Below are 26905 nucleotides of genomic sequence, written 5' to 3' on the forward strand. Positions count from 1 at the left end.
CAAAGCTAACTTTATGTTTGCTAAATTTCTCCATTTTGATAAAAAAAATTCCTTTTTAGTAATTTTTTTAGCTTGTTTATGATATTTTAGCTTCTGTCTTAATCCAATAAAAATCATATGTTTCATTACCTGTAAGTTTAAATTAAAAGTAAACTATAAAGTGTTTGTAACTTCCTGGCTTGATGTCTGTGAGAATACTTCTACCTGATTGGCTGCTTATTGCTTGCTGGCATTACTGAGGCTACATGCCTGGCGATCCCCTTGACTTGTAGCAAATTTAAACTCCCATTGGGAAAGGGGAACTATGGTGATTGCAAAATCTCTATGGGCAGCTTCATTTGAGTTCAGTCATGAGGGCAACTTCATTACCCCAGACTGTAAAATTCTGCCCTTCTGGGGCAATTACTCTGCTCTTCTCTGACCCTGGAATGGGGAGTGAGGAAGGGATGCAGCGTGTTGAAGCCCTGCTCCGGGACTTTCCTCCTTTCCCTCTCCCCCAGTCACAGATCCCTCACATTGTCTCCCCCTAATGCACCCACCACCCCCCCTCCACTCCCCAACTTCACTGTCCCCGCCTCTTACCCAGATGTACCGCTCCGGGAAACTCCACCTGCTCACTCCTCCCGTAGTTGTTGATGGAGCAGACCCGAAATCGGTAGCGAGCCTCGGTGGGTACGCTGTCTCCCAGGATCTCCACGGCCGTGCTGGTCTCAGCGGTCAGGCAGCGCACCCACTCCTCACTGCCCAGCTCCTGCCGCTCGATCACGTAAGCCGACACCCTGTTCCTCTGGCAGTCGGACGGTGGTGACCACAGCAGTGAGGCAATGTTGGGCTTCTCACTGCTCATCCGTACATTCACTGGGGCGCTCGGAGGCACCTGTCTCTTGGCTACAAAATGGAAAACACACAACAGCTGCAATTATATAGTGCTGCCCAAGTAGTAACATATCCCAAGGTGCTCCACAAGACCATCATCGGACAAAACCTGACACCAAACCTCATAGGCTTTCAGGACTGGTGACCAAAAGCTTGGTCATTGACATATGAACATATGAAATAGGAGCAGGAATAGTCCCTTTGGACCTCCCAAGCCTGCTCCGCCATTCAATAAGATCATGGCTCAACTCCATATTCCTGCCTACCCTTGATAACCTTTGACACCCATTGTCAATCAAGGAACTATCTACCTCTGCCTTAAAAATATTCACTGACCCTACCTCCACTACTGCCTGGGGAAGAGAGTCCCAAAGATTCTCCACCCTCTAAGAGAAAATATTTCTTCTCATCTCCGTCTTAAATTGGAGGCTCCTTATTTTTAAACTGTGTCCCCTAGTCCTGGTCTCTTCTACAAGTGGAAACGTCCTTTCAGTATCCGCCCTGTCAAGTCCCATCAGGATCTTATGTTTCAATAAGATCACCCCTCATTCTTCTAAACTCCAATGGGTACAGGCCCAGCCAGTCCAACCTTTCCTCATAGGATAATCCCCCTCATCCCAGGAATCAGCCGCATGAACCTTCTCTGAACTGTGTTTAACACATTGATGTCTTTTTTTCTATAAGGAGACCCAAACACACTACTCCCGATGATTTAACACAGTGAGTTGCTATGAGATGGAATGTGTTGAAAAGGAAAGATCTGCAGGGATATGGGTGAAGAGCAGGGGAGAGTGGGATTAACTGGGTAGCTCTTTCAAAGAGCCAGCACAGGCATGATGGGCCAAATGGCCTCCTTCTGTGCTGTAAGATTCCATAATCATGGAGCAAGTACTGAGCTCAGAAGGACGGGAATGGTCTTGGAAGATCAGGTTTTCTGCTTTGTGTGCCGCTTTGCTTTCAAATCCCTCCACAGCCTCGCCCCTCCCTATCTCTGTAACCTCCTCCAGCCCCACGACCCTCTGAGATCTCTGTGCTCCTCTAATTCTGGCCTCATGAGTGTTCCCATGAGGTCTCACCAACACCCTGTACCACTGTTGCTAAAACATCTCTACTTTTATATTCCATTCCCCTTGCAATAAACACCAGCATTCCATTGCCTTCTTAGATAGGTTTTAAGAAGCCTCTTGAAGGAGTAAAGGTGGAGAGGCAGAGAGATTTAGGGAGGGAATTCCAGAGCTCAGGGCCCACGCAGGTAAAGGCAAATGGTAAAAGGATTAAAATTGGGAATACTCATGAGTATTCTCCAGTCTCTCCACATTAACTGAAGTCCCTCATCCCTGGTCCCATTCTAGTAAATCTTCTCCGTACCCTCTCCAAAGCCTTGACATCCTTCCTAAAGTGCGGCACCAGATATAATCCTCCAACTGAGGCCTGAACAGAGCTTTATAAAAGATTTTACAGAACTCCCTCACAGCCTCGGCCAAAGAGGTCATAAAGGGCTTTGGTGAGACCACGTCTGGAATACCACGTGCAGTTTTGGTGTCCATATTTAAGGAGGGATATCCTTGTATTTGAGGCGGTACAGTGAAGGTTCACTCCATTGGTTTCTGGGACGAGAGGGTGAGGCGCTAAGTAAATTGGGCTTTTATTCTTTAGCTTTTGGGAGAATGAGTGATGATCTCATTGAAACAAAAGATTCTGAGGGGGCTTCACAGGAGAAATTGTTTCCCCTGACCAGAGAACTTGAACACGGGGGCGGTGGGGGGGTGGGGGGGGGTACAGTTTCAGGGTTACGGGTCAATCACTTAGGACTGAGATGAGGAGAAATTACTTCACTCGAAGGGGATTGTGAATCTTTGGAATTCTCTACCAGGGGGCTGTGGATGCTCCATTGTTGAATACCTTTAAGGCCGGGATAGATACAGTTTTGATCTCTCGAGGGATGTAGGGAGAGGGCAGGAAAGTGCAGTTAAGAACGTAAGAAAAAGGAGCAGGCCCATTGATCCTGCTCCACCATTCAATACGAGCGTGGCTGATCTCCAGCATCAATTATAAGGTAGAAGATCAGCCATGAATGTACTGAATGGCAGAACAAACTCAAGGGGCCAAATGGCCTACACTAGCTCCTATTTCTGATGTCATTTTACATTTGTGAAACCCCAGACTGGATCTCCACCTACACTCTCTGGGTGCTAATCTAGTGGAGTGCTTCTCACACTTCATTTATAGGATCAAGTTGTACATTTCCTTCATTGCTTCCCCCTGTGGGAGGAACTGCTGAGTTTATGGCCTCAAGCACTACAGAGCCAGAGTAGAATTGTGACACATCAAGTCAAGTCAGGTCTAGGGTGGCAGCACACTCTACATTGGCAAGAGCACAGTAGGCTCTCATTTTTGGGGGGCTGATCAGACTCCCATTCTGGTGGCAAAGACTCCAATTTACTCAGTGCTCCCTCTTCACCATCCCCACCACCCCCCCCACCCCCATTGCAGGGATGTGGGCATCATTGGCAAGGCTATCCCTAATTGCCCTGCTAGGCTATTTGAGAGGTCAGTTAAGAGCTCTGGTGGATGGATGGCAGATGGGTTTTTATGACATTCACTGACAGTTCCATGGTCATCATCACTGAGATCAGCTTTATTTCCAGGTTTATTTGTTAATTAATTGAGTTTAAATCCCAGCAGCGACCACGGTGGGATTTTGAACTCATGGCCCCAGGCCATTAGCCTAGGCCTATTAGATTACTAGTCGAGTGACATTACCACCAGACCACCACCATGCCCGATGACTGGGAGCCTTTGGCCTGACTCCGCAACGTATCTCAGGAAGGATATCATGGCCTAGGAGGGGCTGCACAGGTTCACAATAATGAAACCAGGGCCAAAGCGGGTTAAATCATGAGGGCCCATTCCTTCTACTCATTGAGTTGAGGAGATTAAGGGCCGATTTAATCAAGGTGTTTAAGACGGCCAGAGGGTTTGGGAGGGTCGATCGAGAGAAGCTATTTCCTCTGGCACGGAGGGTGGGGGTGGTGGGGGGGGGGAGCCCAGAACATGGGGGCAGAATCATGGAAATCGTGTCAGGCCGTTGAGGGGTGATGTCAGGAAGAACATCTTCACACAGAGGGGAGTGGAAATCTGGAACTCTCTCCCCCAAAGAGGCTGTGGAGGCTGTGACAGGCTGCGGGGGGGTGGGGGGTGGGGGGTGGGGGTGGGGTTGGGCAGGGTTGGGGGGGTGGGATCAATTGAAAACTTCAGAACTGAGCTTGGTAGATTTTTGAGGGGGGTGTGGAGAGAGGATTGAAGGATATGGAGCCAAGGAGTTAAGGTACAGATCAGCCATGATCTAATTGAATGACAGTACCGGCTCGAGGGGCTGAATGGCCTCCCCCAGATCCCGTGTTGACAGGCAAGGCTTTGCATGTTTGTTGAATAGCCTCATTCAAAACGGCGGGAGCCATATTGCTGAGTATATGATGGGACTTGAGGACGTTGATCTCGCTTGGACAACTTACCTTTCACTCGGAGCTGGGATGACGATTTGGAGTCACTGATCACAAAGGTGACGACACCGGAATCTTCCGCCGTGGCGTTGACGAAGACCAGGATGTGTGTCTTCCCGAAGGATTTGATAATGGTTTTGTGAGACTCACTCAGCAGCTCCCCATCCTTGTACCAGGAAACCTCCACATTCTCCTCATCCAAGTCCACACAAAATGCTGCGTTCTCCCCTTCCACCACATCCAGTTTCCGTGGTAACCGCTTCACAATTTTACCTTTGTGGGGAGAGAGGGAGAAGAGTCTGAATCATTAAAATAAACCCTCACCTGAGATCATTCTTGTTTCCACTCGCCTCGACTGTGGCTCTGTGGGTTGCAGTCCTGTCTCTGAGTCAGGAGGCTGTAGGTTCAAGACCCACTCTAGGACCTGTGTACAAAACCCCGCCTGATACACCCAGTACATAAGGAGTGCTGCACTGTTAGCGGAGCTGTTTCCAGACAGCAATTTATGAATACCAGACCCTGCAGCAATGTGCTGATGATCAGGTATTTGGTTTAGTGATGTTGGCTGTGGAAACCTATGACATGCAGCACTCCCTCAGTACTGACCCCCTGACAGTGCAGCACTCCCTCAGTACTGAACCTCTGACAGTGCAGCACTCCCTCAGTACTGACCCCCTGACAGTGCAGCACTCCCTCAGTACTGACCCTCTGACAGTGCAGCACTCCCTCAGTACTGACCCTCTGACAGTGCGGCACTCCCTCAGTACTGACCCTCTGACAGTGCAGCACTCCCTCAGTACTGACCCTCTGACAGTGCGGCACTCCCTCAGTACTGACCCTCTGACAGTGCGGCACTCCCTCAGTACTGACCCTCTGACAGTGCAGCACACCCTCAGTACTGACCCTCTGACAGTGCAGCACTCCCTCAGTACTGACCCTCAGACAGTGTGGCACTCCCTCAGTACTGACCCTCAGACAGTGCGGCACTCCCTCAGTACTGACCCTCTGACAGTGCGGCACTCCCTCAGTACTGACCCTCCAGCAGTCTCCAGAGTGTGACTCAAACCCATGATGTTCTGACTAAAAAGAGAGTGTGATTCATTGGCCACAGCTGACATCAGAATGGATTCTGCTGCCAGTGGGATTGAGGCACCTGGATGTGCCGGAGGGACTGGGGCACGAGGCGGGTGGGACTGGGGCACGAGGTGGATGTGCCGGAGGGACTGGGGCACGTGGGATGTGCCGGAGGGACTGGGGCACGAGGTGGATGTGCCGGAGGGACTGGGGCACGTGGGATGTGCCGGAGGGACTGGGGCACGAGGCGGATGTGCCGGAGGGACTGGGGCACGAGGCGGATGTGCCGGAGGGACTGGGGCACGAGGCGGATGTGCCGGAGGGACTGGGGCACGAGGCGGATGTGCCGGAGGGACTGGGGCACGAGGCGGATGTGCCGGAGGGACTGGGGCACGTGGGATGTGCCGGAGGGACTGGGGTACGAGGTGGATGTGCCGGAGGGACTGGGGCACGAGGTAGATGTGCCGGAGGGACTGGGGCACGTGGGATGTGCAGGAGGGACTGGGGCATGAGGCGGATGTGCCGGAGGGACTGGGGGACGAGGCGGATGTGCCGGTGGGACTGGGGGACGAGGCGGATGTGCCGATGGGACTGGGGGACGAGGCGGATGTGCCGGAGGGACTGGGGGACGAGGCGGATGTGCCGGAGGGACTGGGGGACGAGGCGGATGTGCCGGTGGGACTGGGGGACGAGGCCACCCATCCTGCCCTGGATCCTTGAACAGGACCAGCATTTTTGTGGGAAATACAGCCACCCGAGTGATTGTTGGCACTGCCAATCCTGACGGTGGGGGCCACCCTGGCATCAAATAACGGCTGGGGCATTAACCAGTCATTTGATCAGTGGGCGCATGGTGGGTGGCAATCCCCCAGCTTTTCCCTCGCCCCACTTCGTCAACACACATACCAGGGGAGAGGCTGCACCCCTACCTTTCACTGCCACCTCAGCGATGCTCCTGCCACCATCTTTCATCTCACAGAGGTAAACGCCATCATCGTCCATGGTGATGTCCTTGATGGTGAGGCGGCGCAGGCTCCCCTGCTGCTCGATGATGTACTTGGCGCTGGAATGTAACTTACGGTCTTCAAGGTACCAGACAGCTGGGATCGAGTCACCGGGAACCTCACACTCCAGGATGGCCTGTTCCCTCTCGTTCACCTCCACATCTTGCAGCTGACTCTTAAACTTAATGTGAGGCTCTGAAGATGGACAGAGAGGGACAGATCATATTCCTTTGTAGCTAACGAGCATTTTATGGACAACAGCCATCTTTAATTCATTCGTGGATTTTGAGCGTCACTGGCTCGTGCGTCTTGTAGATGGTACACACTGAAGCCACTGTGCGTTGGTGGTGGTGGAATGAATGGTTAAGGTGGCAGATAGGGCACAAGTCTGGAGCGTCATGGAATACTCCCCACTTGCCTGGATGAGTGCAGCTCCAACAACACTCAAGAAGCTCAACGCCATCCAGGACAAAGCTTGATTGACACCCCATTCTTCCAAACCCACGACCTAGAAGGACAAGGGCAGCAGATACATGGGAACACCACTTCCTGTAAGTTCCCCTCCAAACCACTCACCACCATGACTTGGAAGTATATTGCCGTCCCTTCACTGGAACTCCCGGTGGACCCTGGATCCTGGAACTCCCTCCCTAACAGCACTGTGTGGGTGTAACTACACCACATGGACTGCAGCGGCTCAAGAAGGCAGCTCACCCACCACCTTCTCAAGGGATGGACAACAAGTGCTGGCCTAGATAGCAATGTTCCCTTTTTGCAAACAAATGAATTAAAACAAAGGATAGACTCCGCGTCATAAATAAGAGCGCTTTTCCCATTTCTATGAACCCTCATTGAGAAGAGATTCCATGCGATGCAGGGCTATTACCTTTGACGTGGAGCAGCACGGAGCTGAGTGTCTGACCAGCTGCATTGGAGGCTGCGCAGGCATACAGACCATTATCCTGCTGTTTGCAGTACAGGACCTTGAGGATGAAGTAGCCCTCCCTGTCTTCGTAGAGAAGGTGACGCCTACCAGGGGCGATCAGCCTGCCATCCTTCCTCCAGATGATCTCAGGCTTGGGCTTCCCGGTGACGTAGCAGCGGAACTTGGCGTGCTTGCCCTCTGTCACAGAGAACACCTTGACTTTGGAAACCCGCGGCCCCTCCTCGCTGATCTGACTCTGGCGGGCGCTCCTGGAGGCGGGCTGCGGGTCCCGGAGGTTGCGATGGCGGCTCCGGTGTCTCCTCTCGCGCCTCGCCTCATGGAGGCAACGGCGGCTGTCTGGCCCCTCACCGTCCTGGATGCCGTTGGTGCTGGGGTAACCGGCTGCGGGCTCAGTGGGGGGTCCGGCTTCCTGGGTATGGGCGCCAGGGTCCACCAGGAGGACGGCTGCCGACATGGCTTCTCCGAAGGCGCTGCGTGCCTTGCAGAGATACACGCCCGCGTCGGGTATCCGGGCATTGAAGATCTTCAGGTGGTGCCACCCTTCCCCATCCCAGCCCTCGCTGAAGTGCCCGCTCTCAAAGATCTCACCCAGCTTCTTGCCATCCTTCTCCCACGTCACCACGGGCATCGGACACCCCGTCAACTGGCCGGAGAAGACCACGTTGTCGCCTCTGGCCACCCTGGCTGAGGTGGGCTTGACCAGGAAGGCCGGCTTGTTCTCCGAGCTCACACCCCACTCCTCCACCTTGAGGGTAGCGGCAGCGTAGGTCTCGCCCACCCCGTTCTTGGCCTTGCAGATGTACTGCCCGCTGTCCTCCAACCTCGCCTGCGAGACCACCAGATTGTAGATGTTCCCATCCTCCAGGAAGTGGTAACGACCCGAAGGGAAGATCTGGGTCTTGTCCCTCTCCCAGATCACTGTTGGCCGAGGGTCTCCTGCGATCTGGCACTTGAGAATTGCATCTGCCCCGTTTGGGACAGTGAATGTTCTGGGATAGGATAAGAATCGTGGGGCTCCGCCAAACACATCCATTGGTGAAGAATATCAAAAGGCAACAGTGATTGAGTGAGTCTCCCTTGGTCATACACCTAAAAACATTCAACATAAGATCATTTTAACACTTTTTCTCAAACAATAATTAGCAAAAAGAAACCAGAGGGGTGATAAGGAGAAGGTTTTGCGCAGCGAGTTGTTGTGATCTGGAAGGCGCTGCCTGAAAGGGCGGTGGAAGCAGATTCATTAGGAACTTTCAAAAGGGAATTGGATAAATAGTTGAAAAGTTGAGAGTCTGCAGGGCTGTGGGGGGAGAGTAAGGCGTGGGACTAATTCAATAGGTCATTCGAAGAGTTGGAGTACGCAAGAGGGGTCGAATGGCTTCCTTGCCTGCTGTATGAATCTATGACTAAACAACAGTTCAGTCACGGTAAAGGTATCCTACAGGCCAAGGCAGTCCCAGCTTCAACCCCTGGTCTGTGTTGACTGGATGAGCCTCAGTGGAGGAAATGGTGGGGACCCTGGAATTCTCCTCAGCAAGCCTGGGCCAGGGAATGGGGAAGTCTATCAGAGTTCCTGCTCCTCATCACCATCAATCTTAAATGTGATGAGTAGATGACAGGGATTTGGTGCAGGTTGGCGGGGGAAGTGTGGGATAGAGGCAGAGTTGGCGGCTGAAAGGGGAGAGACCATCTCCTCACCATGGAGCCAACACCATCAAAAAAGAGAAAGGGACAACATGGCAGCAGTGTGTACCATCTACAAGAGGCACTGCAGCAGGTCACCAAGACTCCTTTGACGCACTTTCCAAACCCACGACCTCTACCACCTAGAAGGACAAGGGCAGCAGTTGCATGGGAACATCACCACCTGGAAGTTCCCCTCCAGGCCATCTTGTCTTGGAAATATATTACCGTTCCTTCACTGTCGCTGGGTCAAAATTCTGGAACTCCCTTCCTAATAGTGTCGTGGGTGTACCTACACCACATGGACTGCAGCGGTTCAAGAAGGCACCACCTTCTCAAGGGCAATTAGGATGGGTGATAAAAATACTGGCCCAGCCAGCGACACCCACATCCAATGAATGAATTAAAAATTAAGCTTGCAGGTTTAATGTGTGAACAACAGAGATATGGAAACACTGGGGAAGGTGCAAAAATGTTTTACAAGAATGATAATAGAACAAGAGGTTATACAAATCAGGAAGGACAGAACAGGCATCTCAAACAAAGAGAAGGGGTGAGCTGATCGATGACTTTCAGGTAATGAAAGACTTTGATAAGTTAGTTGTAGAGAAATTATTTCCACTTGTAGGTGAGACCAGAACTAGGAGCCATTAGTATATAACATAAACCCCTGGGATGAAGCAGTTTGTCTTATGAGGAAAGGTTGAACTGGCTGGGCCTGTATCCATTGGAGTTTAGAAGTATGAGAGGCAATCACATTGAAACATATAAGATCCTGAAGGGTCTTGATAGGGTGGATGCTGAGAAGCTGTTTCCCCTTGTGGGAGAGACTAGAACTAGAGACACAGTTTAAAAAGCTCCAATGGGTATAGACCCAACCTGTTCAACCTTTCTTCATAAGATAAGCCCTTCATCCCAGGAATGAACCTTCTCTGAACAGCTTCGGGCATGGCTGGGACCTCTGGCCGGCAGCTCTCGATGATGAGACTTCCTCTCACCGAGGGGTGGGAATGTTGACCCTCAGCTCGGTAAGGCTGCCTGGAATGTTGTGACTGCAGGGAGGCCTTGCTGTCAGTATGGCACCGATTCCCTTTGGGAGGAACGTTGGGTACCTCTCCCCCCCTCCTAAAATTCAGCCCATCGTTCCTTCAGCAAAGTAAAACATGGTGCCTCACATGACAGTTATGACCTTAGTGTTGTACTAGACTCCAAGATGAGCTTCTCACATACTCATACACCATCAGTCAGTCATTGCAGTGGAAATGGTCTCCAGGACAAACTTGCAACCTCCAATGCCCCTCAACAAATGCAGATTTGATACCCCTCATTACACTCTCTTAACCTTTTCATTAACCAAGCTGATACCCCTCATTACACACTCATTATGACAACCTTTGTAACACGGCCTGACTCCGTCTCTGTCTCAGCTCATCTGCTGCTGAAGCCATCATATGTACTGCCTCTCTCACTGCTTTTAAGACATTACTTAGATCCCACCTCTAGGATTAAGATTTTGGACATCTGCACAGAATCTCCTTACCTGATTCGGTGTCAGATTTTGTTTGCCAATTGTTCCTTTGACATGCCTTGGAAGGTATTGCTAGGCTAAGGGTGCCATACAAATGCAAGCTGTTGTTGTTGATTCCTATACTGTTCAGTTCTCGAAGCTTTAACCATTTCAAGCATCAGAGGAACATTAACTATACTAACAGCTCTGACATTGCCCAGACAAGAATCCACTTGGGAACCTGACACTCACACTCAACTGGTTTGCAGACATCACTGATATTAAACCTGTTGACAGTGATGGCTGATCACATTGCTTTAACCATACTCTCCTGCCCCGTTATTCCTTAATCGAAGCTGATTCTCAGTAAGTGGAGTCACACATTCCACTCGTACACCATCAGTCAGTCATTGCAGTGGAAATGGTCTCCAGGATAAACTTGCAACCTCCAATGCCCCTCAACAAATGCAGATTTGATACCCCTCATTACACTCTCTTAACCTCCTCATTACCCAAGCTGATACCCCTCATTACACACTCAGATACCCCCTTATTACACATTCTGATACCCCCTTATTACACACTCTGATACTCCCTCATTACACACACTGATACCCACTCGTTATACACTGGTACCCTCTCTTTATACGTTCTGCACCCTCTAATTATACACTCTGATACCACTCATTACACACGTTGATACCCTCACATTACACACTCTGATACCCCTCATTACACACTCTGATAGCTCTCATTACACACCCTTGATATCCTTCATTACACATGTTGCTTCCCATTCATCACACGCATTGATACCCCCTCATTGCACATGCTGATATTCCCTCATTACACACTCTGGTAACCATTCATTATACACTCTTGATACCTCTCATTACACACTCTGATACCCCTCATTGCAGGCTCTAATACTCTTCATTACACATTCTAATGCTCCCTCATTACATACTCAGATACCTCCTCATTAAACATTATGATAATCCCTCATTTCACACTCTGATACCCCTTTATACAGACTCAGATACCCCCTATTGCACTATCTAATACCCCCTCATTATACATGCTGATAGCCCCTCATAGGAAGTTAGGAACATAAATATTTAACCATTTGTGCCTGTTCCACTATTCAACAACATATCATCTTGTGTATATATACAATAGGTCATGACTGATCTGCAATTTAATCTTTGCCTTTGCCTCTTATCCCTTAATACCTGATGTAATGAGGCTAAGACTTCACACTTGATATTTTTAGAAGATATATATATATATATATTATATATATCCTCATAGCTACTTTCTAAAATTTAAAAACTGGACACTTTAAAATGACTGAAACCATGTCTGGCTGTGACCCTCAGACAATAAGAACTATTTGGCAATATTATAGCACCTTGCACCCCGTTACCTCTGAAGAGATGCCAACAAGCCCTGTGGGCTGCAGAGACAAAATTCAAAGTAAATTATACAAAGGCCATCTACATAAGTCAGGCCTGGCCACCAGAGTCTACTAGTCTGATAGGGCAAACAGTCCTGTAACCTTCCTTTCAAATTCTTAATGGTTAGAGCATTTACAATCACAGGAACCCAGACAAAGGAATACACATCCTTTGGCAAATCCAAAGTAGGGAGGCAGGAGCCATGTGACATGATGTCCCTAGCTGGAAGAACCAGTTATACTGTGCTGCTGTACTGCAAATCAGTCTGCCATCTTCTATCTACCAAACAGCAGCACAGAAAAGGGGCTCTGTCCAGGTTTGTATGCCCAGCCCCATCTATATTGTTTCTACTGGAACTTCTGAACTTCTATATCATTGCCTACAAGACTAATTCATCTCTATGTGCCTAACTCATCGTGGAAGTCATCTCTACTGGAAAAGTGAATTATCAAGTATCAGTTTTCAACCTGCCAACCTCTACGAAGGAATACACCATTGAGCTTTTGATTCATGTGAAACAATAATTCTTTGTTCTGTGGTCTTTGCCCTATAAACCTTTCTTTTTCTATTGTTTATTGTATGAAAGCACAGGGGGACTACATAGTAACACCCCCCTCTAGCATTTTGTGTGTGTGCGAATAAACTAACCCGCTGAGTTCACCCTATCTTGAGTTTGCTGTGGGGTTATTAGTAGAAATTGGATCACACCAAAACTGAGGGGCTGGTAAATACGCCACCACTTATAAAGGGGGAGGTCAAAATCAAAACATCCTTCTATTTATGACGGGTGGTGAGAGGAGAAATCAGCGCTGTTTAAATTAAAACACCCTCCTGTCCATAACACTTTGAAAAACAAAAATCTATCAATCTGTCACTATCCCCATAGAGGTGGTAACATTTTAAAAAAAGAATGGAATCCCCATGAAGACAAAGGAAAGTAAACTGATGGACAAAATTTCACTTTTTAAAACTGTAAAAAACCATCTAAAATCAACATAATTCTAGGCAAAGGATATTTAAAACAAAGAGGTAAATTTCACTCTAAACAGTCAATACCACAAAAATAGACCTCATATACTTGCATTACTTTTTGTCAAATGTGCCATCATATGCAATCTCATAGTCCTTCCAACATGACCTCTACTATGTAGGATCTCTCACTTCTTACTCAATCATTTCAACCCTTGAGTCACATTCTTCAGCAGCTGTATTCCAACCAAAGTCCCTGGACACAGTTACTACTGACAAGGCACACATTTACCAACCCTCTCTCACTTGGATCAGAGAAGTCCTGATGACACAGAATCCTCAGAGACTCCTTTCTCTGAGCCCTTTAAATGATCTGGTGGGCTCTGGAAACACTGAAACAGCAGCAGTGGGCTTTTTTCAATCCAAAATCCCCTGTTCTTCCTGTTCTTATTGAAACATATAAGATGCTGAGAGGTTGTTTACCCTTGTGGAAGAGTCTAGGAGAGAAGGCATAATCCCAGAGTAATGGATTGCCCATTTAAGACAGAGATGAGGGGGAATTTCTTCTCTCAGAGGGTAGTGAATCTGTGGAATTCTTTACCTCAGAGGGCTGTAAAGGGTGGATCATTAAGTATATTCAAGGCAGAGATTAGACAGATTTTTAATCAATAATGGAATCAGGGTTATGGGGAAAAGGCAGGAAAGTGAGTTGAGGATTTTCAGATCAGCCATGATCTCATTGAATGACGGAGTAGACATGGGCCAAATGGCCTACTTCTGCTCCTACATCTTATGGTCTTATGGTATTATGGTCTTCAGCACTTGATCCTTTCTAAACATGTAATACACAATGGAACACATTCACTGCTCTATCCTCTGAGTTCTGATTTATCACAAGGATCTGTTCAAAAGCCACCCAACAGAAAACTTCCATTCAGAGAGAACATTGCTTGTTTTCACTCACACGAATTCTCAGTGTATTCTGAACGGTTAAACAGAAACCCAACTCTACTACAATTAGCTTTCAATTTACCCTTTGCTTCTTAGCTCTTCATCCCCATGGCAGCCTCAGGATATATGGGCATTTCTTGGAAACTAATGATGTCATCATTCAAAAACCAATTAACTCTCTTTCAAAATACTCCCACTTCACCTTCTTCTTAAAGGATACATTGCACGTAAAGGAAACATACGCTTTTTTAAAAGCACATGTGTCATCACAAATCTCAGGTTTAAAATCGATAATTCATCTAGCATCAACTGTCCTTTGAGGAAGATAATTCCAAATTTCTACCACCCTTTGTGTGATGAAGCGTTTCTTAATTTCACTCCTAAATTTTAGACTCTGTCCTCTAGCCCAAGGTTTTCCAACCAGGGGAAATAGTTTCTCCCTATCTACCCTATCTATTCCCCTTAACAGTTTGAAATCTTTGATCAAATGATCTCTTAACCTTCTAACTTCCAGGGAATAAAACTCTAGTTTCTATAACCTCGCCTCGCAATTTAACCCTTGGGGCTCAGGTATCATTCTGGTGAATATAGGCTGCACTCCCCCCACAGCCAATATATCCTAGAATCATAGAATGTTTACAACAAAGAGAGAGGTTATAAAGCCCATTGAGCCTGTGCTGACTCTTTGTAAGGACAATTCAGTCAGCTTCACTCACAGTTCTTTCCTTGTAGCCCTGTAAATATTTTTCCTTCATTTGTTTATCCAATTCCCTTTTGAAAGTCATGATTCAACCTGCCTTCACCATACACCCAAGCCGTGCATTCCAGACCCTAACCGCTCGCTGTGTGAAAAAGTTTTTCCTTGTGTCGCTTTTGCTTCCTTTGCCAATCACCTTAAATCAGTATCCTCTGGTTCTCGATCCTTCCGCCAATGGGAATGGTTTCTCCCCTTTCTGCTCTGTCCAGGCCCCTCATGATTTTGAATACCTCTATCAAATCTCCCCTGAACCTTCTCTCCTTCAAGGAAAACAGTCCCAACTTCTCCAATCCATCCTGGTAACTGAAGTTCCTCAACCCTGGAACCATTCTCATGAATCTTTTTTGTACTCTCCCTAATGCCTTCACATTCTTCCTAAAATATGGCACCCAGAACTGGACACGATATCCAGTTAAACCAGTGTTTTATACAAGTTTAACATAGCCTCCTTGCTTTTGTGCTCTATGCCCCTGTTGATAAAGCCTAGGATACTGTATACTTTATTAACCGTGCTCTCAACCTGTCCTGCCAGACTCAATGATTTAGGTATATGTACATCTAGGTCTCTCTGTTCTTGCACCCCCTTTAGAGTCATACCCTTTATTTGATATTGTCTCTCTGCATCCTTACCAAAATGAATTACTTCACACTTCTGTGCATTAAATTTCACCTGCCATTTGTCCACCCATTCCACCAACCTATCTATGTCCTCTTGAAGTCTATCACTAGCCTCCTCACAGCTCACAATCCTTCCAGCTTTTGTGACATCTTCAAATTTTTAAATTGTGCCCTGCAAATCCATTCATTAATAAACATCAAGAAAAGCAGGGCTCCTAACACCTAGCCCTGGAAAACTCCACTATAAACCTTCCTCCAATCCAAAATAACAACTGTTCACCAGTACTCTCTGGTTCCTGTCACTCAACCAGCCTCGAATCCACACTGCTACTGTTGCTTTTATTCCATGGGCTTCAAACTTTGCTGACAAAGTGACACCTTTTCAAGTTCCTTTTGAAAGTCCATGTTAACCACATCGACTACATTGCCCCCATTAACTCACTCTGTTACTTCATCAAAAAACTCAATGAAGTTGGTTAAACACAATTTGGCTTTAACAAATCCGCACTGGTTTTCCTTAATTACTTCACATTTGTCCAAACGCCTGTTAATTTCATCCCAGACTATCATTTTTAAAAGCTTCCCCACCATTTTTGAACAAGGGTGTAATGTAAGCAATTGTCCAGTCCTCTACCCCTCACACCCCCCTCCACCCCCCCATATCTAAGCAGCATCGGAGGATTATGGATACTGCTTCTGCAATTACCATCTTTGCTTTCCTCAGTATCCTTGGATACTCCTCACCAAGTCTCGGTGACTTATCAACTTTAAGTACAGCCAGCCTTTCTAGTACCTCCTCTTTCTCAATTTTCAGCCCACCCAGTATCTCAACAACCTCCTCATTCACTATGACTTGAGTAGCAGCTTCTTCCTTGGTAAAGACAGTTGCAAAGTATTCATTTAATACCTCAGCCATGCCCTTTCCCTCCATGTGTAAATCTCCTTTTTGGTCCCTAATTGGCTCCACTCCTCCTTTTACTGCCCTTTTACTATTTATATGTTTATGGAAGAGTTTTGGATTCCCTTTGTGTTAGCTGCCAGTATCCTCTCATACTTTCTCTTTGCCTCTCACTTCTTTCTCTGCTTCATCTTACTCTCTATCTCTTTCATCATCCAGGGAGCTCTGGGTTTGTTTGATTTCTGTTTCCCATTCGCAGGAATTTACCTCGACTATACCCGTACTCTTTAAAGCCAACTTCAGTTCTGAGTGTCAATCTTGGATTCCAATTTACCCTGGGACAGATCCATTCTCAACCCACTGTGATTGGCCTTCCTGAAATTAAGTATTTTTACTACAGATTTTTCTTTGTTCTTTCCCATGGTTAATCTAAATCTGATCATACTATGATCATATTGATACCTAATCCACATGACCCACCTCATTCCCTGGAGCCAAATCCTTCCTCATTAGGCAGGAATCATACCTGAGCATGCCCAAGACATTTTTCCCTCTCTGTGCCCTTTACACTATTACTACCCTAGATTTGGACAACCTACAGCAGGCACCTCAAAGCACTGGAGAATTACCGCCAGCGATACCTTCACAGTATCCTCCAGATCCATTGGCAAGAAAGGTGGTCCAACAGCAGGACCCCCTCTCAAGCCAACTTGCCCAGCATTGAGGTGCTAATCACCTCAAACCAGCTTCTTTGGGTGGGACACATCATTCATACGCCTGACACCAGACTCCCGGAGCTACTGCTCTATTCGGAACTCAGTCGGGGCAGGACACTCCCAGGAGGACACCGGAAACGTTTTAGGGATATCCCCAAAGCGTCCCTGAAGAGGCCAAACATCCCCATCGACTCATGGAAGACCCTGGTCCGTGACCGACCAAAATGGAGAAGTTTTATTCAGAAAACAGTGAACACAGAGGGACTCCATTGGGAATGTACAGAGGCGAAGTCAGGGCTTCGGAGGGAGCGCAAACCCCCCCCCCCCAAACAACCCAACCACCCAACCCCTTCAACAGCACCTGCCCCGCATGTGGCAGAGTCTGCAGATCGCATGTTGGGCCGATCAACCATCTCAGAAACTATCAAACCGCAGTGGGAGCAAGTCACCCTCGAACCTGGGGAACTGCCTAAGAGGAGAAGGAGAAGATCCCAGACTATAATGGATAAGGTGTGGTGCCCAGAGCTTCTAATAGTAATTCAGGTCTGGTCTGACCAGGGCTTTGCTAAGCTTCAGCGTGACTTCTGCCCAATCAGATACCCCTCATTACTCATACACATTAAGTGATTTGATATCCCTATTAGAGTTCCGATACGCTCTTAAAGCACTTCACCGCTACTTGTTTTCGACAACACAGAATGAAATGATTCAGGAAAGTTTACTTACCAGCCAGTTAGCTGAGGGTTCAGGGATAGGCAGGGAACAGTTTGTCTATCAAGAGTTCTCCCTCAGAGTTACCTACACTCTGCTGTGAAGCTTATTGCTTAAGCTCTCTTCTCCATGAATCTCAGTGTTACTGTGTGCAATCCTGTCCCATAGGAATAGCCCCTCTCAGCGGCAAGTCCCTTTTAAATTTCCGTGCCTACCCTGTTCCCCTCAGCCTGTCCGAGTTGCTCTCTGTCCTCCCACGCTGCTCTGTAGCTCATTGTTTGAAGGTGTCAGTGTTTGTCCAGCTGTTTTTCCTCCCAGCATACCCCATGGTAATCACAGTTTGACAACACCAATAAAGGCTGGACTGGTGGGTGGTGCTAAGTTGGTGGGATGGAGGGGGGGTGGTGGGTGCAGGGAGTAGGTTGCAAAGGGGTTGCTCATTGACTGAGCAGCCTATGAAGAGAAAGTTGGCTGTGGGAAAGGAGGAGGTGGGGACACCAGTGGCTGCACATCCTGTACAAGAATTCAAAGGCCCTTATCTGTTCTGTGGCGGGGATTCAGAATTTGCCATCCCAGGAGGGAAGCGAGGTGGTATGTGTCTGCCTTTAAGTGACATTGCAGAAGGATTTGCGCTATCTTAGCCAAGCAATGGGGGCGGGAGACACAGGGAGGGAGGCCGACAGAATTAGAAGGATCTAAACTGCCTTGACATTTGATATGAAGCAGCTGAAGCTAAGTGAGGAAGTGCAGATTGGACTCGACATAACACTGCTCCAGCAGGCTGGAGTTAGAGCGAGGGACTGGGGCACAGAGAGAGAGAGGTGATCTTGCATTTATATAGCACCTTTCACAATCTCAGGATGTCCCAAAATGCTTTACAGCCAATGAAATACTTCTGAAGCGTAGTCACGGTTATAATGTGGGAAACACAACAACCAATTTGCACATGGGAATGCAGTAACAGCCAGATCATCTGCTCTTAGTGATTGGAGGGTAAATGCTGGACAAGACACTCTTTGTTTGAAAGAGTGCCGTGGGGTCTTTCACATTCACCAGAGAAGGCAGACAGGGCCTCATTCAAAAGATGGTATCTCCAACATTGCAGCACTCCCTCGGTACTACTGTCAGCCTTATTTATCACTATCCAGCCATTTATCACATTGTTGTTTGTGGGAGCTTGCTGTGTACAAATTGGCTGCCATTTTTTTTTTAATTCTTTCATGGGGTGTGGGCATTTGCTGCCCATCCTTAATTGCCCTTGAACTGAGTGGCTTGCTGGGCAATTTCAGAGGGCAGTTAAGAGTCAATCACATTGCTGTGGGTCTGGAATCATATGTAGGTCAGACCAGGTAAGGACAGCAGATTTCCTTCCCTATAGGACATTAGTGAACCAGATGGGTTTTTACAACACTTGATGATAGTTGTGATGGTCACCATTACTGAGACTATTCCAGATTTTATGAATTGAATTTAAATTCCACCAGCTGCCATGGTGGGATTTGAACCCATGTCCCCAGAGAATTAGTCTAGTCCAGTGATCACTATGGCACTGTTCCCCCACCACCCGCCGCCCAATTCCCAACATTAAAATAGTGGCTTTACTGCATTGGATGGAAGGAGGTTTGGGATTGTGACAGGTGATACATAAATGCACGTTTTTCTCTTACTTTTCCCGTGTCTGTCCCTTCACCCTGAGATCTACCTATTGTTCTACACTGTGTTGGGACTGTGACCATTTCGTATCGCGTCACAGTGAGCAACCTCTCAGGGAAGGTTCCTGTATTTAGATGATACCTTCTGGAATGTTCCTGTCTTTCGTGCAAGGCACGTCGTGCATTCCCTGTGACGCCACAGGGTGACACTGTGTCGAGTCCTCTATATATAAAGAAATTTATCACCGAGGTGCTGATCTCTCCCAATGATGTCACTGTTCTGGAAATATCCATTGGCATTCTGTGAAAAGGTTTCTTTAATGTTCCGGCCTAGATGTTCAACTGGGCTGTTTCTTTGAGTGGAAACGAGGAGTGTGCAGGGACTAGTGTGTGTGCTGCCTGCGCACATACTCTGCATTATAAATGTAACACGTTCTGTATCGGTTAGAAAGCCTGACTACATTGAGAAGACGCGGCTGGAAAATAACCTGAGACCACATTTCAAACACAATTTGGGAGCCTTAATGTGGGTTTCAGGCCCCTGTGTGAAATGGATCGGTGACTATAAGCCAAGTCCCGTGCAGTGAAACCTGCCACCTAAAGGGATCGTTCTAGAAGTGTTGTGCACACCCAGTGGCTCTGGCTCAATGAGGCAGCATCCTCACTGCTCTGAGTTAGAAAGCTGTGGGTTCAGACCTCATTCAGGAGAAACTTAAGCACAAAGTCCTGGCTAGTCACTCCCAGTGAGGAACGGAAGGGAGAGCTGCACTGTCAGCCACTAAACTAAGGCTCTGTCTGCCCTCTCCAGTGGACATCAAAGATCACACAGTGCTATTTTTGAAGAGAAGGGGCTTCTCCCCAGTTCCTGGACAAGTACTTGTCCCTCAACCAGCATCATGCACACAAACTGCCTGCTACATTTCCTACATTACAACAGTGACTATATTTCAAAAGCACTTGATTGGCTGTAAAGTGCTTTTGGACATCTTGAGGCTGCGAAATGTCAGTTCTTTCTGTAACTGCTGTATCAATCCAAAATGAACCCCACTGCCCTACTATCTCCCCATCCCAAACTAACAAAAGGGGAGGGGGATGGTCCGGCAGCGACAGGCAGGAGGTGACTAAAGGAGGTGACCTCGCACCCCTGCTGAGAGCTGTGAGGAGGTGTTTTGGAATCTGTGAAGAGTTGGTTTGGTTCTGTCTGTCTCTGAGATTAGTCTTTGTTTGAATTTCAGTCGCTGGGACGGCAGTTCCTTTATTGCTTGGGCCCAAAACAAGAAATTCCACAGATAGAGCTTTGTGCGTTCTCATGCAGCTGAGATAACAGTGAACTCAGGCACACAGAGCTGCGTCACTACCCTGACAACAATCCCGGAGGATGTGTCCAATGTCACTAGACTATCAGAGCCCTGATAGTGAGTGGCCACTCGCTCCTTCACACTCCACTGCAGCTCAGTGAGAGGAGAGAGACAAAGAGGAGCTAGGCCGAGGGGGCAGCACACTTGACCAACTCCTTCAGGGCGAATGACAAGTTTGCTAGCTCAAACTCCCCTCAAGTGAACATCTCGGAATGCGTCTGCTGGGGCTGCAGGAGTTCTGAAGATCACAATAAAAGGACGTTGCTCTCTCTCTCTTTCTTGTCTACATCTTTATCTCTGTCCAGTCCCAGGTCTTGCCTCATTCTGCACTCTCTTTGTGACTGACCCGTTGACTTTCCAACTCAGTTCCTCTGGTCCCCATAGCTCTATTCCATCTTTGTTTCTGTGTCCTTGTCTCTCTCTCTCGCTGCTTCTTTCACTTTCTCCCAGTGTCTACCTTTGGGTCTCACCCTGTGTCTGAATCTCTCAGCCCACCTCTCCCACATTCTCCTTGGGTATACCGTTTTGTTTCCTTCTCTGTCTTGCTGACCCTTTGTCTCTCAGTGTGAGTACATACATCTCTGCCTCTCTATCTGTGAGTGTGCCTCTTTCTCTCTCTCTCTCTCCGGATCTCACTCTCTTCTCAATTTCCCTCTCGCTGCCTGCTGTCTTTCTTTCTCACTCTCTATCTCTCCCTCACTCTCTGTGTCGCTCAAACTCTCTCACATTCTCTCTCTCCCTCTGTATTGTCTCTTTCTGTACCCGTGCCTCTCTCTCTCTCTCTCTCTGGATCTCACTCTCTTCTCAATTTCCCTCTCGCTGCTTGCTACCTGTCTTTCCTTCTCACTCTCCCTCACTCTCTGTGTCGCTCAAACTCTCTCACATTCTCTCTCTCTCTCTCTCTCCCTCCCTCTGTACTGTCTCTTTCTGTACCTGTGCCTCTCTCTCTCTCTCTGGATCTTGCCCTGGTCTCATTCTCCTGCTCTCTCTCTCTGTCTCTCCCTCTCCTGCGATTCTAATCCCTTTTGCACCTCGTTCACCTTTTTTTTCTCGCTACCTATCTGGCTGTGTGCGCGCGTGTATCTCCTACTCTTCCGTCCTTATTGCTCACCATTCCCTCCCTTAATAGCTCTCTCTCTATCTCACTCTCTCTGTCTCTGTCTCTGTCTCGATGTCTGGGCTGCACTGCTCTCAGAAGCTTTCTGCACCCCCGCTGTTCCTGGGCATGTTGCTGGCGGTCCTGCTGATTCTGATGTGCCTGGTCCCCGTGCAGGCGGCTTCCTGCTGGATGCAGAGCCTCAGTGAGGACGCAATCGTTGCCAGGGTGCAGGAGGCGATTCTGCGGAACCTGGGGCTGGCGGGACCCCCGCAGACCTGCGACGCAACCAGTGCGGAGCTGCGGCGCAATCCCTTCCAGAACCGCCGACTGGCCCGGCGCATCACCCGCTGGATTGGCCACCAAAGACCCTACAAGGAAGATGACAAGTCAGAGATCATTTCATTCCCTGTGACCAGTAAGCTTCACTTTTCTTCCCCTCAAACTTGTTGATTGTCTCCGGTTTTCTATGTAGAAAAGAAAGACTTGCATTTCCCTAGCGCCTTCCGCCACCTCAGGCTGACCCAAAGCACTTCATAGCCAATGAAGAACTTTTTTAAGGTGTACCCACTGTTGTAAGGACAGCCAGTCTGTGCACAGCAAGCTCCCACACCCAGCAATGTGATAATGAGCAGATATTTGTAGAGTGATGAATATTGAGGGATAAATATTAACCAGGACACAGGCAAGAACCCACCCCCCCCCCTCCCCACCCCACCCCCCAGCTCGTCTTCAAGCCAATTGCCATGCGATCTTTGACACACTTTGCTGAGGGAGCCGACAAGTTCTGCTGAAGGGTCATGAGGACTCGAAACGTCAACTCTTTTCTTCTCCGCCGATGCTGCCAGACCTGCTGAGTTTTTCCAGGTAATTCTGTTTTAAGTTCAGCATCTCACCTGAAAGAAGGCACCTCCAACAGTGCAGCACTCCTTCAGTACTGCAGGGTCAGCCTAGATTGTTTGCCCCAGTTTCTCGAGTGGTTCTTGAACCCACAACCTGCCTGAGTGAGAAGCAAAAGTATCGCCCACTGAGTGATCGCTGGAAAATAACAGCTGGGGGGGGTGGGGTGGGTGCAGGGTGGGAGGTTGGGGTTGGGGGGGTGGGGTGGGGTGGCTGAGATTGCACATTTGACACAATCCACAATGATCGCAACTGAAGTCTGCAGATGGCACGAAATGTGTATGGGTGGTTGGGGAGTCGGGACAGCCAATAACATGAAAGATTGCACTCAAATCCAAAATGGCATGGTCGTGTGTGAATCCCAACCAGCAAACCACGAATGATGCTTAGAATTGACAAACGAATGCAAATCATTCTGTTTAATACACTTTTGTATTTGTAACCCTTCCTTCTCCTCTTCTCCTTTAATTACAGGCATCCCATGTGACCTACGTTATGAAGGATTTGTGGGTAACTATAGTTACGTTTTTCAGCCGTCCTTGCACTCCCACCATTGCCGAGTGATTTCTGCTGAGTTCTGGTTCTACGCTGGGGTCCAGCTGCCCCCCGGGACTGACCCTCCAGCCGAGCTGTACTTCCTCACTGAGCCTGGCAGCTTTGCCTCAGCAGCCGAGAGCGTGGTGGTTGAGGGACAGTGGGCCATTTTTCACATCTCCGAGCACTTCCTCCCGTACATCTCGCACAAGATACTTTTTCTGCAGGTCAACTGCCCGGGTTGCCACTGTGTGATGGACCAGGTGAACATGCCCTTCATCCAGTCGTCCACAAAGGCCTCAGGGCCCTCTCGATCCAGGCGCTCCACAGTCCCCTGGTCCCCTGCCTACGTCAGTCTCCTGCAGAGGCCGCCGTCTGCTGAGCTGATCCACGATGATTGCCACCGCTCTGCCGTCAACATCTCCTTCGAGGAATTGGGATGGGGCAACTGGATTGTCCAGCCCAGCGTCTTCACCTTCTACTACTGCAATGGGACCTGCTCCAACTCCAACCGGCTTACCTCCAGCCTTGGCCTCAAGGTTTGCTGCACCTCGGTTCCCGGAACCATGAAACCACTGAGGGTCAGGACAACCTCCGATAGCGGCTACACCTTCAAATACGAGACTATCCCCAATATTATCACTGAGGAGTGTGCCTGCATTTAAACCTTGCAAAGCCACCCCCACCCTATCCCCACCCCCACCCTCACCCCCACTTACCAGGACAGATGGCTTACCACACCCTCCAGGATTGTCTTGGACTCTACAGGAGTGAAAGGTTAATCTTCAGGCAAATCCAAGAAAAGGGGCCGTTCATAATAAAACAAATTAAATCCTTTTGGTGTGTTTGTTGTTTATTGATTATAAAAAATTTTAGAGTTTGGGAAGGAAAAGGAAGCTTGACAGAGAGTTAAGAATCATTCAAGCAGGTAACAAAGAGTCTGTTCGCTTTCCAATTGGAAGGGCACATGAGCCACGTTATTGGACGCATTGAGCGACCAGTGGGGTTGGGATTGTATGGGGTTGGGGGTGGGGTGGGGGGGGGGGGGGAGATAAGTGATTGGAGGGTGGAGGTCATGTGATAAAATGCCAGGATTACACCCTGTCAGAGTTAGCATTCCTATGGTTGACGAAGTAAAAACCAGAAGAACCTAAGAAGTAGGAGCAGGAGTAGACCAGACGGCCTGTCGAACCTGCTCCCCCATTCAATACCATCATAGCTGATCTTGGGCTTCAACTCCATTTTCCTGCCCACTCCCCATATCCCTTAATTCCCTGAGAGACCAAAAACCTGTCCATCCCAGCCTTAAATATATACAACGATGAAGCATCCGGAACCCTCTGGGGTAGAGAATTCCAAGTGAAGTAATTTCCCCTCATCTCAGTCCTAAATGATCGGCTCATTATCCTGAGACTGTGCCCCCGTGTTTTAGATTCTCCGACCAGCAGAAACAGTCTCTCAGTGTCCACCCCATCAAGCCCCTTCAGAATTTTATAGCTTTCAAAGGGATCGCCTCTCATTCTTCTAAACTCCAAAGAATACAAGCCCAATTTCCTCAGCTTCTCATTATCGGACAACCCCTCATCCCAGAGACCAATCCAGTGAACCTTTGCTGTACCGCCTCTAACACAAATATACCCTTTCTTACATGTGGAGACCAAAACTGCACACAGTATTCCAGATGTGGTCTCAACAACACCCTATACAATTGTAGCAAGACTTCTTTATCCCTGTACTCCGATCCCCTTGCAATAAAGGCCAACATGCCATTTGCCTTCTTAGTCACCTGCTGTACTGTATGTTAACTTTTTGTGCTCCTTGTGCGCGTACACCCAAGTCTCTCTGAACATCAACTTTTACAATTTCACACCTTTTCAAAATATTCTGTTTTCCTATCCTTATGACTAAGGTGAGTAACTTCACACTCCCTGCATTATGCTCAATCTGCCATCTTATTGCCCATTCACTTAACCTGTCTATGTCTGTTTGCAATCTCTGTATGTCCTCCCCACAGCTTACATTTCCGCATAGCTTGGTATCATCAGCAAACTTTGATACATTACTCTCTGCTTCTTCATTAATGTCATTAATATAGATTGTAAACAGCTGAGACCCCAGCACTGATCCTTGCAGTACTCAACTATTCAATGCCTGCCAATTTGAAAAAGCCCCATTTATGCCCACTCTCTGCTTTCTATCCATTAGCCAATTCTCTATCCATATTACCCCCAACTCCATGAGACCTTATCTTGCCTTTTGTGTGGCACCTCACTGAATGTCTTTTGGAAATCCAGGTATACTATATCTGTAGCTTCATCTGTTATCTACCCTACTAGTTACATCCTCAAATAATTCTAATAAAGTTGTCAAACAGGATTTCCCTTTAATAAAACCATGTTGGCTTGTTTGAATCATACTGTACTTTTTTAAGTGCATTATTAAGACTTCCAGATGATTTGTGTCCCAGACTGCTGAGGGAGGCAAGGGAGGAGATCGCAAGGGCTCTGATCCAAATTTTGAATTCCTCTCTGGCCATGGGGTAGGTGCCAGAGGACTGGAGAGCAGCTAATGTGGTTCCGCTATTTAAGAAGGGTTGTAGAGATAAGCCAGGGAAATACAGACCAGTGAGTCTCACGTCAGTGGTAGGGAAACTGTTGGAGAAATTTCTGAAGGAGAGAATCTATCTCCACTTGGAGAGGCAAGGTTTGATCAGGGATAGTCAGCATGGCTTTGTCAGAGGGAAGTCATGCCTAACAAATTTGATTGAATTTTTTGAGGAGGTGACCAGGTGTGTAGATGAGGGTAGTGCAGTTGATGTAGTTTATATGGATTTCAGCAAAGCCTTTGACAAGGTCCCACATGGGAGACTTATAAAGAAGGCAAATGCACATGGGATACAGGGTAATTTGATAAGGTGGATTCAAAATTGGCTTAGTTGTAGGAGACAGAGGGTGATGACAGAAGGATGTTTTAGTGACTGGAAGCCAGTGTCCAGTGGTGTACCACAGGGATCTGTGCTGGGTCCCCTATTATTCGTCATTTATATAAATGACATAGATAACTATGTGTGGGGTAGGATTAGTAAGTTTGCGGATGACACAAAGATTGGTTGCGTGGTTAACAGTGAGGTTGAGTGTCCTGGGCTACAGGAAGATATAGACAGGATGGTCAAATGGGCAGATAAGTGGCAGGTGGAATTTAACCCTGAAAAGTGTGAGATGATACACTTTGGAAGGAGTAATTTGACAAGGAAGTATTCAATGAACGGCATGACACTAGGAAGTTCTGAGGAACAAAGTGACCTTAGCGTGTGTGTCCATATATCTCTGAAGGCAGAGGGGCATGTTATTGGGGTGGTGAAAAGGCATATGGGACACTTGCCTTTATCAATAGAGGTATAGATTACAAAAGTAGGGAGGTCATGTTGGAGTTGCATAGAACCTTGGTGAGGCCACAGCTGGAGTACTGTGTGCAGTTCTGGTCACCACATTATAGGAAGGATGTGATTGCACTGGAGCGGGTGCAGAGGAGATTCACCAGGATGTTGCCTGAGATGAAACATTTAAGTTATGAAGAGAGCTTGGATAGACTTGGGTTGTTTTCATTGGGGCAGAGAAGACTGAGGGGTGACCTGATCAAGGTGTACAAGATTATGAGGGACATGGACAGGGTGGATAGGGAGCAGCTGTTCCCCTTAG

At 48.0% G+C, this 26905-nt stretch overlaps 2 protein-coding genes across 3 annotated transcripts in view; one reads left to right on the top strand and one right to left on the bottom strand.

Moving 5' to 3' along the window:
- Positions 1-17973, bottom strand: part of LOC121284840 (obscurin-like protein 1) — a 106307-nt gene extending 88334 nt beyond the window's left edge. For both annotated transcript variants that reach the window (XM_041200629.1, XM_041200628.1), the window contains exons 1-5: positions 17683-17973; positions 7344-8492; positions 6383-6652; positions 4392-4652; positions 583-888 (exon numbers count right to left, since the gene is read on the bottom strand). In XM_041200629.1, the coding sequence (XP_041056563.1) occupies positions 583-888; positions 4392-4652; positions 6383-6652; positions 7344-8436 (1930 nt within the window). In that variant the 5' untranslated portion in view covers positions 8437-8492; positions 17683-17973. The remainder of the gene's footprint in view (positions 1-582; positions 889-4391; positions 4653-6382; positions 6653-7343; positions 8493-17682) is intronic.
- Positions 17974-21416: 3443 nt separating this feature from the next.
- On the top strand, positions 21417-24012 carry inha (inhibin subunit alpha). Its single transcript, XM_041200649.1, has 2 exons — positions 21417-22191; positions 23148-24012. Exons 1-2 carry the CDS (start codon positions 21849-21851, stop codon positions 23870-23872), a joined length of 1068 nt encoding a protein of 355 aa, XP_041056583.1. The 5' UTR covers positions 21417-21848; the 3' UTR covers positions 23873-24012.
- The last annotated feature ends 2893 nt before the right edge of the window (positions 24013-26905 follow it).

This window comes from Carcharodon carcharias, chromosome 12, assembly GCF_017639515.1.
Source record: "Carcharodon carcharias isolate sCarCar2 chromosome 12, sCarCar2.pri, whole genome shotgun sequence".
In the NCBI taxonomy this organism is placed as follows: domain Eukaryota; kingdom Metazoa; phylum Chordata; class Chondrichthyes; order Lamniformes; family Lamnidae; genus Carcharodon; species Carcharodon carcharias.

Coding starts and splice junctions, on each gene's coding strand:
- inha (XM_041200649.1), top strand. CDS start 21,849: ATGTCTGGGCTGCACTGCTCTCAGAAGCTTTCTGCACCCCCGCTGTTC. Junction 22,192..23,147: donor CATTTCATTCCCTGTGACCA/GTAAGCTTCACT, acceptor CTTTAATTACAG/GCATCCCATGTGACCTACGT.